The following is a 14,794-nucleotide window of genomic DNA, read 5'->3' as shown; positions in this document are numbered from 1 at the left end:
AAATATTCTGTCTGGCTGTCCCCAAAAACCACAAAAATGTTCCAGAGATTCTAATAGTTCATCAGCCCATATATCTCCCAGATCATCTCTTACACCCAGGAACAGCAAAAAAAAAAAAAAAAAAAAAAAAAAATCCTTCACAAAGTGAATCTAGATTTAGGGGTTAGGAAATAAATACAGTCAATGTATCTAGAGCTTACAGCCTCTATTGTGAAGAGAACCAATTGGAGCTGGAAAGTCAGGCTGGCCTTGGTCATATACTATCTCCCTCACGCCCAGCACTTGTTCTCCAGGTCTCAGCTTCCTTCTGCAGAATGTCACCCTTCCCAGGGTCCTGGAATGTGGTCCCCACAGATCTTTCAGACACTTACCCGTGTGACACTGACACTTGCAGGTTGTAGCAAGGGAGAAGAGGCTTGTCTGAGAGCTCAAACATAAAGTCATCCTTTTCCCCTTCATCTCCTTCATGATCTGAGTTCCCAGGGGGATTATGTAGGAGGTCACAGGCAAACCCTTCTTTTTCCTCTGTAAGGAGATCACACAGGGAATTAGCACTGAGCCACATGCACAAAACCGAAGAACAGAAATGGTCCAGCAAGACCAAGGTGGGTGATTAGAAGGTAAACAACCAGCCTGCGGATGCACGGCCGGGGCCAAGGTTCAATGACCCCTAAAGGTTCAATGATCCCTATGGCTCCCGTCCTGGGCAGGGCATGTGAAAATTCTAGCCCTGAAACACAGTAGTTTTTTGTGGTCAGAGACTCATTATACTACTCCACCTTCAACTGGAAAAAAGCAAGGTGGTGTGAAGAATGAGCTGCTCAGCTGCCGGAGATGAACGTCTGAAGATTCCGTCACAGTTAAAGTGAAGGTCAAACACCTGCCCTTCACTTCCCCCAGTCTTCCCCAACCACCCCAGCTGCCCGCTGCAGTCTCCGGAACCGAGCAGGCTTGGCCAGCTTCCTTCCACAGGCCGATCTGGGTGCGGTTTGTCTCCCACCATCCCAGCCTTCTGTCCTCCAACTTCCCCTAGCTGAGGGGTGGGCACCTCCCTCAACTACAGCCCCTGCTCTCATGATGAGCGTGATAGATGACTGACGCAGAAAAAGACTGGCTGCTCTTCTAAGAGACCAAAGCTTGGCCAGAGGGCCGAGGGCTCAGGACAGCAGCTATCTCAGAAACTGTGTACATGGTGGGGCCAGGGGAGGGGCGGAGTGGCAGCTGCCAGATGAGGGGCTGGGTCTGTCTTGATTGTGATCTATACCACAAAAGGTGACAATGTGCATGGGGCGAGGCTTCTGGCAGGATTAGAACAAAACAAGGGAGGAGAAAGGGGCCTTGACAGAGAGAAAAATAAACACCCAGGTCCTGGCCGGTTGGCTCAGTGGTAGAGCATCAGAGCATCTGCGGTGTGTGGAAATCCTGGGGTTCTATTTCCAGTCAGGACACACAGGAGAAGCGACCATCTGCTTCTCCACCACTCCCCCTCCCCGTTTTCTCTCTCTCTCTCTCTCTTTCTCTCTCTCTCTCCTCCTCCTCCTCCTCCTCTCCTACAGCCATGGCTTCAGTAATTTGGCCCAGGGCATGGAGGCTGGTTCTATGGCCTCACCTCAGGCACTGAAACAGCTCAGTTGCCAAGCAACAGAGCAGCATCCCCAGAGGGGCAGAGCATTGCACTGTAGGGGGCTTGCTGGGTGGATCCTGGGTGGATCCGGGTTGGGGGGGGCACATGCGGAAGTCTGTCTCTGCCTCTCTGCCTCCCGCCTCTCACTTAATAAAAAATAAAAATCCAGGGTGGGGCAGGTGATAGCTTTTTTCCAAGTAAGTGCCAGTAAATTCTGAGTCTGGGGAAGGGATGCACTAGAATTTGGGTTGAAAGGGCCTATCAGCTGCTAACAGGGGAAGAAGGTCTACCCCATGGGCTCACTCTGCCTTTGGGAAGCAGGAGTGAAATCCAAAGCAAGTCCCGCATCTCTGGACCACCGAAGGGCGTGCGCGGGGAGTCGCACTGTGAGCTTACCCAACACGGAGCTGCTGTAGAAGTCCCAGGACACACCAGGGTCGCCTTCTGCACGGCCCTGAAGATCTGAAAGGTGATCTGATGAAAGGAGACAAGGCAGTGAGACAAGGAGCGGAGGGTGGACAAGGAATCTAGAAGCAGAGTCAGTCCGCTGGTGCTAGGGAGTGGGAGAAGGGAAGGGGGGGACCACAAGAAGAGTCAGTCCGCTGGTGCTAGGGAGTGGAAGAAGGGAAGGGGGGACCACAAGAAGGCTGAGTGATAAGCTTCTGGCTGTCAATCAGAGGTTGCAAACCAGCAGCCAGGAGCCAAATCTAGCTCACTGACCACCTGCGGTTTGGCTCAGTGTTTAAAACAAAACAAACAAATAAAAACCAAAATACTAATCAATGTCTATTATTTTAAAAACAAAAGATTTCACTTAAAAATCCCGATTTCCAACTTTTCTTTAAAAAATATCAGAAGATCTGGCAACGTTGCCTCCACATTCCTGCATGTGGACAGCTGGCTGGAGGGAGAGGCTGTGTGTGCTGTGCTCCGCCCAGCAGTCCCAGCCCCCCACTCCGCTCCTTCCCTGGCCCGCCTGAAGGGATTCAGGCCTGGGATCCCTGTTCTAACCACCCTAGGGAATTACTCTGCAAGCAGAATCCGAATTACCTGCTGGTCACATTGTTCATTTATCTAGTCCTGATCTCCCCTACTCAACGCGAGATAAGGAAGCACAATTCCTCTGTTCCACCTTTGAAAAACATCTGGGAGAAGGCCATGTTGATCCTCACAAAAATCTTCTGCTTCCAATCCTAGCTATAGATCCCAAAGAGTTAAAAACGGGTGTTCAAACAAAAACTTATAACCGAATGTTCATAGCGGTTTTATTCACAGTAGCTCCAAAGTGGAAAGAACCCAAATGTCCCTCAGCTGATAAAGGGATGAACAAAACATGGCCGGTATATCCATACAATGGAATAGTACTCAGCCATAGGGAGGGACGAGGTGCCGACACAGGCTCCAACTGGGATGAAACTCAGTAAGACTGTACGAAGTGGAAGAAGCCAGACACAAAGGCCACACAGTATACGATGCCTTGTATATGAAAGATCCAGGACAAGCACATTTACAGACAGAAGCAGATCGGTGGCTGAGAGGGGACAGGAAGTGACTGCCTCATGGGGACAGGGTTTCCTTTGGAGGCGATGAGAAAGTTCGGAAACTCAATAGTGGTGATAGTTGTACAGCACTGTGTAGGCAACCACTCAACTGTACACTGTAAAGTGATGAGAACAGTAAACTGTGTGATAGGTACTTTACTATAATTAAAAAATATTTGTTTAAACCACCTTTTGCTGACCTGCTATGAAAATGGATATCAGGTCAACACTTAGGTTTCTTGTTTCCTAGCTAAGCATTCATTGTTTAGCTGGACTGTTTCACCCCTGAGCCTCATGTGGACAAAAAACAGGTTTTCATGACAAACTCAATTATGTCATCATCTGTGGGCGCATGGCCCAATGGTTACCAATATGCCACCTAGTACAGCTGGCAAGCTGATTTGACTGTGTATGGTTGCCACCAACCCTTAAGTGACACCTGGGAAATAGGACAGGAGAGTCCAAAGGGCACAGATGAGGTGAGGGTGCCCCTGAAAATGAAATCCCAGGAAGAAGCGAGCAGTCGGCCACTCTTAAAGAAGCAGAGCTCTTTTCTGCCGATGGAAGGTATTACGGCACCCCAGTGTCCCCGCACACATCCTATTGGCAAAATACCTATTAGCTGTCATGACCCACTGAAATAAGTCCTTTTTTAGCAACCTTCTAAGAGATGAAGGGTTTCCTCCAGTAAGAAACGGTAGCCAGAGAGAAGCTTTCAAACTAATGGTGAGCATCTAGACTGGAAAACCTTAGTCAAGTATATTTTTCTGTGCTTTTCATGAAAAAACTCCGAGGCTGCCAGTTTAAGTGCTCTTTTGTCCCCTCTGCCACTTCAGAGTTGGCAGGAGATTCTTCCTAAAGCATTGGGCAGGTTGCTGTCTATTCTGTGCCTAGGCCTGTGTTAGGTGTCCAAGGAGAGAGAGGAACAAGACTGTGAGTGGGACTACATTTATCTTGTTCATCATTGTCTCCTGGCTACCTAAACCCAGGCACCTCACACATAGTAGGAACATAATAAATGGAGAAGAAAGAAAGAGATGGAGGAATTAACACAACACAAGACCAGACTATACACCATGAAGTAATGTGCTTGCTTTAACCAGCATGCCAAAACCTATGCGTACAAATGACCCTTGTCCCCACCAAGAGGTCACATGAGGACTCCATGAGGACGTCCCTAGGTCACCACATTCCTAGGGCTCCTCTAGGAACTGCCTTCAGCAACTCCCGGCACGTTCCTCTAATTTTCCCCACTAACAGCACATCTTTGTCAATTGCAGGCGAATCTACTTTTTGGTGACATCCAGAAGTTAATCTGCCTGAGCAAAGATGCGAAAGTCGGAAGAGACCCACGAGTGGCACACAAGAACAAACCGCAAGGCTTGCTTCTCGGCGCAGCTTCGTCACATTTGCTCTCAGGTCTTCACCTCCAGTCAGGGTGGAGGGGGATTTTCCTTTCCCTTGATTTTCTCCCATGTGCCCTCCCACAATTTTCAGTCCTTTAATCTATTCTCTTCTGCAAAAGCACCCTCAGGCCAGCAATCTTGCTCCCAGGTCTATATCAAAAGAACGGAAAACCGGTACCCAAACAAATACTTGTACACACACAGTGACAGCAGCACTAGTGACTATCACCAAAATGTCAGCACAGCCCAAATGCTGTTAGCTGACAAATGGGTCAAGAAAGTGTAGCGTGCCCATGCAATGGACCAGTACCCAACCTTCAAAGGAATGAAGCACTCAAACAGGCTACCGCGTGGATGGACCTTCCAAACACTCTGCTACATGAAAGAAGTCAGACCTAAAAGTCCGCCCACGTATTGCATGACTCCGTTTATCTGACGTCCAGAACGGGCAAATGCAGACACAGCAAGTAGAGGGGTGGTGGCCAGGGGCTGGGCAGAGGGGCAAATGGAAAGCAACTGGCCAGCAAGGTGTGAAGTTTCCTTCTGGTGTAATGAGAATGTCTAGAAACAAGCCAGAGATAGTGGTTGTACAACACCGTGAACGCCCGAAATGTCACTGAGTTGTTTACTTTGAAATGGCCATTTTATGTGAATTTCCCTTGGTATAAAAAAGAAGTTTAAGTACTCAATGTGAGTTTGATCACCCTGGCAATCAGTTTCTTTATTCCTCAGAGTGCCATTATAGCCTCCGCACCTCCTCCAACCAAGTACCAACTAAGGGACATGAAAGGAGGAAACAAAACAAACCAACAAACAAGCCAGCAAACAGAAAACAAGTGGCTTCGACATGGGCTCATATGGCAGAGGTCTCTGGCAGGCAAACAAAAGCCTGTGATTCAGTGACCGCAAGCGGTACAGCGCTAACCTCTCAGCCGCGGAAGCAGAAGCAGCCCTGTACTGCCTCCAAGGCCCCCAGCCCCCCGTTCTTTCCAACAAAGGAGGAAGAGTGAGTCTGTGTTCCCTTGGCTAGCTTGGATAGCCTTCTTTCCTTCAAATGGTCAAAGGCAAAGCAGTCAGAGGCCTGCTTGTCACTTGGCCTGAGGAGGTCTTCCAAAGACCCTTGGCCTTGAGAGCTTGGTGCTCCAAGCCCCAGGACATAAGAAAAAGGGCTCACTCTCCAGCCTCCAGTATCCAGCATTGTACCCAAAACCTAACAGGTGCTCAATAAACGCCCGGCTGAAGAAACAAGTAAAGCAGTGCCACTAAATCCTTCATGACCTCAGGAGAAACAGGCCTCACTTTAAGCCAACCCAATATAGGAAATCCACATGTGCAGTCCAGCTGAATAGCAACATCTGCTTTACAGAAGGATTCGCTACTGGACACCTGTAAATAGTGACATTCTTTTTTTCCCCTTTTTTTTTGACAGAGACAGAGAAAGGGATAGATAAGGACAGACAGATAGGAACAGAGAGATGAGAAGTATCAATCATTAGTTTTTCGTTGCGGTTCCTTAGTTGTTCATTGATTGCTTTCTCATATGTGCCTTGACCGTGGGGCTACAGCAGACCGAGTGACCCCTTGCTCGAGCCAGCGACCTTGGGTCCAAGCTGGTGAGGGTTGCTCAAAGCAGATGAGCCCGCGCTCAAGCTAGCGACCTTGGGGTCTCGAACCTGGGTCCTCCACATCCCAGTCCAATGCTCTATCCACTGCGCCACTGCCTGGTCAAGCAGTGACATTCTTTTGTGTATTTAAAAGAGGATATGATTTCCAGATTCTTCCAGAACAGAGGCCTAGCAAAGTGAGGGAAGCTGTACACGAGGTACAATCCTGATGCTCTTGCTCACCTTCTCCACCTGCGCAAAATGGAGCCCTTTGCACCCTGTGGGGATTTGGCTTCATTTTCTGCCTAGTGGGACCTCCACTAGGGGAGGAAGAAGACCATCAACAGAGAGTCTGGTCAAGCAAATACTTGGGGATGAAAAGGAAAAAGCTTTTAAAATACGTCCGCCAGATAGAAAGGGTAAAATAAAAAACTCCAGAAGTCCACCCAAACGCAGGCAGGTGTGTAGGACAGTGTAGGGGACTGCCACTCTAACCTCCAACCTCATGGCTCTTCCTGAAGCCACAACTACACTGTAACCAGTGGCTTCTTGAGATCTTGGAAGGAGAGGCACGAGGACATAGAAAGAAACACTCAGCTCAAGGAACCAAACCAGCACCCAATGATGGTTGCACAACATTGGGAAATTGGTAAGTGCCACTGAATTGTTTACTTCCAAATAGCTGTTACTTGAATTGTACCTAATTTTTTTTTAAAAGGCCCTGAGTATTGTCCTCTCATCCCCCCAAGATACCCCTTTGGACCCAGGGCCACCCCTCCTGGAAGCCCACTGATTCCTGCCAGTGTCTGCCTTGCTGGGGTGTTGAGTCAAGGTCCTGGCCTGACTTGCTAGCACTATTCCCAACAGCCAGAGTACCTGCCTTTAACACCACTTGATATCTGCATGGAAAAGAGGTGGCCCAGTTTTAACACTCCCTTCAGCTCCTGGTCCCCATTATGAAGCTACTACTCCATCCCATTAAGTTGAGAAACAATGTCAAGATTTGAACAGGCCCTGGCTGGTTGGCTCAGTGGTAGAGCACTACCCTCACATGTGGACGTCCCGGGTTTGATTCCTGGTCAGGGTACACAGGAGAAGCACCCATCTGCTTTTCCACCCTTTCCCCTCTCGGTTCTCTCTATCTCTCTCTCTTCCCCTCTTGCAGCCATGGTTCAAATGGAGTGAGTTGGCCCCCAGCTGCTGAGAATGACTCCATGGCCTCTACCTCAGGCACTAAGAATAGCTCGGTTGCTAAGCAACAGAGCAACGCCCCAGATAGGCAGAGCATCACCCTGTAGTGGGCTTGCCCAGGTGGACCCCAGTCAGGAGCATGCGGGAGTCTGTCTCTTTGCCTCCCCTCCTCTCATTGAATGATAATAACAATAAAAAGCCTGACCTGTGGTGGCGCAGTGGATAAAGCATCGACCTGGAATGCTGAGGTTGCCAGTTTGAAACCCTGAACTTGCCTGGTCAAGGCACATATGGGAATTGATGCTTCCTGCTCCTCCCTCCCCCCATCTCTCTTTCTTTCTCTTTCCACTAAAAAAATAAATAAATAAAAATTAAAAATTAAAAAAAAAAAAAGATTCAAATGAGGCCGTGTAGCCTGGACAAGCTAGGAAGTATGGGAACTAAGTCTCTCTTTTTTTTTTTTTTTACAGAGACAGAGAGAGGGATAGACAGGGACAGACAGGAACGGAGAGATGAGAAGCATCGATCATCAGTTTTTCGTTGCGACACCTTAGTTGTTCATTGATTGCTTTCTAATATGTGTCTTGACCATGGGGCTACAGCAGATGGAGTAACCCCTTGCTCAAGCCAGCAACCTTGGGTCCAAGCTGGTGAGCTTTGCTCAAAGCAGATGAGCCCGCGCTCAAGCTAGCAACCTCGGGGTCTCGAACCTGGGTCCTCAGCATCCCAGTCCGACACTCTATCCACTGCGCCACCGCCTGGTCAGGCTAAGTGTCCTCTTGCTTCTGCAATAGGCACTGGCATTCAAGTTAGTTTAAGAAGACATCGAAAGACTCGCTAGTAGTTGAGATGAGATAATAAAAATAAGAAGAGAGAAAAATGTGTTTATTTCTGATATTTTAACTACTTCAAATGGTTCCAACATTCAAATTCCTTTGGGATTTTGGAGAAGGGGTCAGGGAAGTAAAGAGTTCGTGTGCTTTCTCAGGTGGTCACAGAGAGCTTTATGTGGGCCCAGAAAGCACCAGGACCCTCAGGAGGGCAGTCACTAGCCCACAGAGGCCCTGGACCAGAGCTGCGGATCAGAGACAGAGCTTGAAGCTGAGGAGCTCCGGATGGTCGTCTGTGCCAGCTTCTCCTGGTGACTGAGTGGATGCAGACAACTACACGTGTGTGCACAGAAGAGAGAGTGCGTAAGGCAGGGTGCATGGAGGAGGCCACAGAGAGTGCCTGTCGAGCCCTGCACCCCGATGATGGTTCAGCTAAAGGGAATAGGAGTCATCACTGGTCCAGGACAAATGACCGAATAAGCATCACAAAGTGGTCCTGTGCCTCAGTGACCGGGGCCTGGGACCCAAAAGATGGGGCAAAGGAAAAGGCAATCCTCCTTCCCTGAGCCAGGGAGAGGCTGGGTCTGGCTGTGAAGGCTGAGGCCTGCGGACAGTGACCAGGGACTGCAGGCTTTAGGTGACTTGACTGGGGACAGAACAGAGGCTGGCTGGGAAGAACCCAAGGCCTCGCTCGGTGACATTCTATCGCTCCCCTCCAGCTTCTAGAAGTATCTAAGTGGCACTTCCCTTCCGGGACTCCTTTCATGAAGACCTTCCTTTGTTTCTTCCTTCATCATCAGCTGCCTAGTTAACCTTTGTTCAATAAACAAATGAGCCCCTAGTTGGGAGCCCCGACCTGTGTCTCTGGGGTGGGGGGCGGGGTGGGGACTCACCAGAGAGTGGCCTGTGGCAAAGCCTTGCTCCCCTGCGCTCTCAGCCTGAGAGGGGTTCTACCACAAACACTGACACCTCTGAGGAGGGTCCATGGTACAACTCCCTGAGGCTCCGTCGCTCTGTCACTCAGGCAGTCTGAAGAAGTAACTGCCAGAGGGAGGGCCAAACTGTGATCTCACAGAGGAGGCAGGGATTTTTCCTTCAGAGGTCAAGTCTGAGGAGATCCCTGCTGAGCATGCCCAAGCTAGACTTCCCTGCTTATCTTCCTCGGGCGGCCTGACTCAGTGCAGCTCTGTAACTGCAGACAAACAGCTGCCATCTACTAATGACAAAATAAACACATGTTGGCTTGTGGCCCTTGCCATAGGCCTGAACACCAGACACTTTCCAGAGAGGTCAGGTGAGAGAGGAAGAGACAGGACTGGTGGGGGGGTGGGGACGAAGACAACACCCCCCCCCCCCCCGTTACTGCAGGCAAGGGCTGTGAGAAATAAAGCAGCACGAGAGGTCCCAAGGGTTCCCACTCTGCTCACCAACAGGAGAAAACACAGAAACAAAAGTAAAACATTAAGTGTCACTTTGCAACTATAGCCCATTCAAAGCACAGCTCAATGCATTTCACCCCCAACCCACTCTATTAGTGGGGCTGATGTCCCACAGGGAGGCCGGCCCCACAGCCTAGCCGGGAAATTGGTCCCCGCAGGCTACCAAATCCTGGAGAGGATACATGCAACATGGACACACACAACACAGGGACAAGAGAAAGTGAGCCTTTGGGTTTTTTAAAGTATATAGAGATTTCTGAGACACTCAAAAGGCAGCTGATGAAAAGGGCTGACGCCCCTCCTCAGAGGGGTTTGAGATGCCGAGTGGTGAAGAATCTGTCCTCAGGAGTTCAGGAATCAGAGAGTAGCCCCGAAGATTCCAGCTTTAAGTCTGGGTTATGCTTACCACTGAGAAAGCGCTTCATGGTGTCACTGCTGGCCAGCTTCATGGCTGTCTGTCCCGAGTAGGTGGCCAGTGTGGGGTCGGCCCCATAGGACAGCAGGAGCCAGATGGTCTCCAGGTTGTCGTTGACCACGGCGTCATGAACTGGCCTACGGAGGGGATACGGGATGAGGACAATAGGGCCCAAGTAGGAACCTGGGTGTCCAGACCTCAGGCTACCTCGTCGGAGAAAAGTAGAATGAGATGCCCCCAGCATAATGCCGGTAAGACTCAGAGTGCAGGAGCCACCTCTGGCTTGCACCCCTTACTCCTTTTCCCCACCTCCTTCTCCTCCCTCCCAGTTTCCTCTCTTCTGTTCCCCCCACATCTTGGGACAGTCTCTGTGACACAATGGAGCTTCATTGGTAGCTCTGCAATTCAGTAGCAAATGGGCCCCTGAGTGAGCAGAAACTCAAAGCAGATGCTCGGGGTTATGAACAGAGGACCTGGTTGATTGCCCACGAGCAGGGCTGAGCAGAACAGGTCCACACAGCAGGTGGCAGCCACACAGAGCCATAGTCCTTTGACCCAAATCCCCCCACTTGGTATGCGACTCATGTCTCAGTTTTGCCCAGGAAGTAAGATCTCTGATAAAGCAGAGGACAATGGGCACAGTTTCTGTAAGACACGACAGTTGCCTTTTTTAAAGTATAGAGATCAAATCAAGAATCAAATATGGATGTTACCCTAAGGTCAGCCTCCGGGTTCCTGAAGCCCGAGATTCTGCCCCAGACAGGTGCAGCATCAGGATGGTTTCCAGAAAGCCTGAGTGGTCTTCCTGGTGAGGCCACATCAGATGGGGCATTCCCTAGACAACACAACCTCCCCTGTGTAAACGACCCAACTGGCCAGCCGGGAATGCAGCCCCCTGCCCTAACTTGGTGCCCCCTGCAGTCTGCATATGTCTTCCCCAAACACCTCCTGACAAGAGCTCTGTGCAGCTCGCAGCCTGGCAGCCTGGCGCTGCAGAGGTGTCTAGCCTGTGGCTGAGCTGGGGGAGGCTGGGAGCGGCAGGGGGACATGCCTCGTGCCGTCCTGTGCACTGCAGTTCACATTGGCCCCATGTTCCAGCAGGATGTTCAGAATGTCAGTCCAGCCCCGGGAGCAGGCCTCATGCAGGGCCGTGTAGCCAGCGTTGTCACGGTGATTCACATCCTCGCTGTCTTTCTGGAGGCAGTAGAGAACAACGTCCTGTGGGGACAAGGGCAGCTGCATGAGCCAAAGTGGACTAGTTCTTGAAACCACCCAGCTCTCCAAGTGGCTGGCAGAGTCTCAAACTCTGCCCTTTATTCTGGGGAACAACAGGCAAGTCTCAAAATCTTTTGTCAACAGTTAGTCATGAGGTGCCATTGCCAGGGCCTCAGCTCTGGATGTTCCCTCGGTGGTGGGGAGGTATTCATGACCAAGAACATGCATCTGGATGTGGGTTGTTGGGCTGAGGTCCTCAGAGAGGCTCACCCCCCACCCAGAGCCCAAACCTTCAGCATCTGGACTGCACGAGCACTGGTTCCTCAGCCGGGGGCTTTGCAAGGCCAAGGGGACGTGTGGCGGCGAGCACAGCCTCTGGCGGTGATTTGAGAATGAGGAAGAAAGAACTGGTTCTAGTACTCTCTCTAGGCGCTGCTTTTCATCATTTTAGATACCATCTCTGGATGCTTACCCCAGCCCTCCCCTCAAATCAAAGCTGTTCTGAGTATAATCCAGGGCTGTCATTCAGCCACAGAGTGATTCTTAGCTTTGTCAGGCTGAGATGATAGGACCGGAAGGGGGACTCTGGGCCTTGAAGCACCCTGGCTCGTCTGGGATGAAGTGGTGAATAAGCTGACGGGTAGGGGAGATGCAGCCCTTCTCCCGAAGGAGGAGGCCACAGTACTGACCTATCATCAACCCTCCCAGGCCGGGTGAGATGCCTGTTCAGGCAGCCCCACTGAGTGCTGACTCACAGGCTGGCTGGTGGAGTGAGTGTGCAAGCCCACCTTGAGCAAGTGCGCCTGCGCTGGGGGGGGGGTGCTGCCTCCTGGCAACGGGGTGTCAGTGCCGTGCCTGGGCAGCATGAGGCCGTACCCTCCTGACCACGGCGGACACTGCCTCTCCCCGGCTTCAGACCACACGCTCTCCTTCCTGTGACAGGCTGCCCCACTGCCCTGGCCCTGTCCTGGTTGACTCTCCTGCAGTTTCCTGTCTGCTGGTTCAGCCTCAAGTTAAAGAGAGTTAATGTTGAGGGCAGGGGCTGCTCGTTGCTGTTTTCTGCAGATCTCCCTTGCCAGTTCTCCAGGTCCCACACTGGGTGCTCAAGAAAGGTGGCGGTTTGTCGGGGAGACCCTGTCAGACAGCTCTCCTGTGTGGACAGCTGCGCTGGCAACATGGCTGTCTTTAAATGAGTCTGTTATAGGCATCAGAAGCCTAAAAAAGAGAAGGCTCACTCTCCAACCCAGAAGCTCAACCCTGAGGAACAAATCCTGAGGAAAGAGTGTGGTGAGCCCAGTGACATGATCAAGGGAGTTCACAGCAACAAAACGCAGGGAACAACAAAATTTCATGATGGTAAACGCATCAGGTTTCCACCCCTACCCTGGTGCTTGGGAATCAACAAGACCGTGGTGTGAACTCAGATCCACGTATATGTGGTACCTGGGTGATCTCAGACATGGCACTTTACACTGCTGAACCTTTGATTTTCACACCTGTAAAATGGGGCTAATAAAACCTACCTCCACAGGCCTATGGTGAAGACAAAATGATATGAAGTAATCAGAGTCCTTAGCATGACAAAAGAAGTGCTCAGTAAAGCCAGCTTCCTTACCGGCTTTCCTTCTGATCCCTAAGGAAGTAGCTTACTGTGGGGGGAGCCCAGCCCTGCCCTCCAACGTGCGCCTGGCCCCTGTTCTACTGGGAGTTGAAATGAGGGGATGCCGGTGAGGATCTGAAGAGTGAACAATGATCACCCCTCCTCTCTGAGTGCGAGAACCACTGCACAAGGAAATTCAAGAAAACATAAACTCTCCCCTACCCTAACCTGTTTCTGGCCTAGAAATGGATTGCACAATATCGTGTCACTATTTTAATTATGTTCAACCCAAAATGCCATTCCGATGAGCTAGCACTCACCTACACTATGCTAGGGCCAAGGAGGTCAGCAGTATAACGAGGCTCAAGGCCCAAACAGAACCCCGCCCAGGCCGCAGAGGAGCCAGGGGAAGAAGCTCTCCGCGGACGCTGAAGCAGTGGCACCTGCGGCCGAAGGCCCCTTACCTTATAGCCCAGACGGGCCGCCCGCTGCAGGAGGGTCTCGCCTGCGTTTTTGTTCACAATGAGCCGACGTGCCTCTGGGGGGATCTGCCTGGCTGCTGGAGACTCTGAGGCCTCCTCCAGGCTGGCACTTTGCGACTTCGAGGGTGTGCACAGTTCCATGGGTTTTACTGAGGTGAAAGACTTGGGAGATCGTGTCTTCTGCTGGTTCCAACGCCCTTTGCCCTGAAAAGTGGAGACACTGTCCTGGATGAGCATGGGTCCCCGTTCCAGTCTACCCTGTAGGCAGATGCTAAGGCAGGGGTCCCCAAACTTTTTACACAGGGGGCCAGTTCACTGTCCCTCAGACCGTTGGAGGGCCGGACTATAAAAAATACTATGAACAAATCCCTATAAATACTGCACATATCTTATTTTAAAGTAAAAAAACAAAACGGGCCTGACCGGGCGGTGGCGCAGTGGATGGAACGTCGGACTGGGACTCAGATGACCCGGGTTCGAGACCCTGGGGTCGCTGGCTTGAGCATGGGCTCATTGGGTTTGAGTGGGGCTCACCGGCTTGGGCCCGGGGTCGCTGGCTCGGGCAGGGGGTTGCTCGGTCTGCTGTGCCCCCCCCCCGTCGGGGCACATGAGGGAGGTCAGTCAGTGAACGGCTGGGCAGCCGCATGAAGAGTTGGTGCTTCTCGTCTCTCTCCCTTCCTGTCTCTCTGTCCCTCTCTCTAAAAAAACAAAAAAACACCCCCCCCAAAAAACCACAAAACAAAATGGGAACAAATACAATATTTAAAATAAAGAACAAGTAAATTTAAATCAACAAACTGACCAGTATCTAAATGGGAACTATGGGCCTGCTTTTGGCTAATGAGATGGTCAATGTGCTCCTCTCACTGACCACCAATGAAAGAGGTGCCCCTTCCGGAAGTGTGGCAGGGGCCGCATGCACCCCACAGGCTGTAGTTTGGGGACCCCTATGCTAAGGGCTCGACCCTCAACCACACAGACCAATGAATGATGAAGGGACTTGAGTTCAGAGATTGAAGGGACATCTCAGCTTCTCCCAAGCACTCTTTTTTTTTGAGAGTCAGAGAGAGGGATAGACAGGGACAGACGATAGGAACGGAGAGATGAGAAGCATCAATCATTAGTTTTTCGTTGTGACACCTTAGTTGTTCACTGATTGCTTTTTCATATGTGCCTTGACCGCAGGCCTTCAGCAGATGGAGTAACCCCTTGCTTGAGCCAGCGACCTTGGGTCCAAGCTGGTGAGCTTTGCTCAAAGCAGATGAGCCCGCACTCAAGCTGGTGACCTCGGGGTCTCGAACCTGGTCCTCCACATCCCAGTCCCACGCTCTATCCACTGTGCAACCGCCTGGTCAGGCCCAAGCACTCTTTATGCCTTCTTAACTGCTTCAATCTCTATTTATTGAGGTTTGTATAAGCCATGTCTATTAATAAGCAGAAGCTAACT

General features: G+C 51.0%; 1 protein-coding gene across 8 annotated transcripts in view; it reads right to left on the bottom strand.

The window, feature by feature from the left end:
* Positions 1–14,794, bottom strand: part of BCORL1 (BCL6 corepressor like 1) — a 69,619-nt gene that overhangs the window by 5,119 nt on the left and 49,706 nt on the right. For all 8 annotated transcript variants that reach the window (XM_066356238.1, XM_066356240.1, XM_066356239.1 and 5 more), the window contains 5 exons: positions 13,330–13,551; positions 11,102–11,268; positions 10,042–10,187; positions 2,021–2,098; positions 372–525 (listed from right to left, as the gene is read on the bottom strand). In XM_066356238.1, coding sequence (XP_066212335.1) covers positions 372–525; positions 2,021–2,098; positions 10,042–10,187; positions 11,102–11,268; positions 13,330–13,551 — 767 coding nt within the window. The remainder of the gene's footprint in view (positions 1–371; positions 526–2,020; positions 2,099–10,041; positions 10,188–11,101; positions 11,269–13,329; positions 13,552–14,794) is intronic.

Source organism: Saccopteryx leptura, chromosome X, assembly GCF_036850995.1.
Source record: "Saccopteryx leptura isolate mSacLep1 chromosome X, mSacLep1_pri_phased_curated, whole genome shotgun sequence".
Classification (NCBI taxonomy): Eukaryota; Metazoa; Chordata; class Mammalia; order Chiroptera; family Emballonuridae; genus Saccopteryx; species Saccopteryx leptura.
The sequence above is the reverse complement of the archived record's forward strand: the minus strand, read 5'-3'. Positions and strand labels throughout refer to the sequence as shown.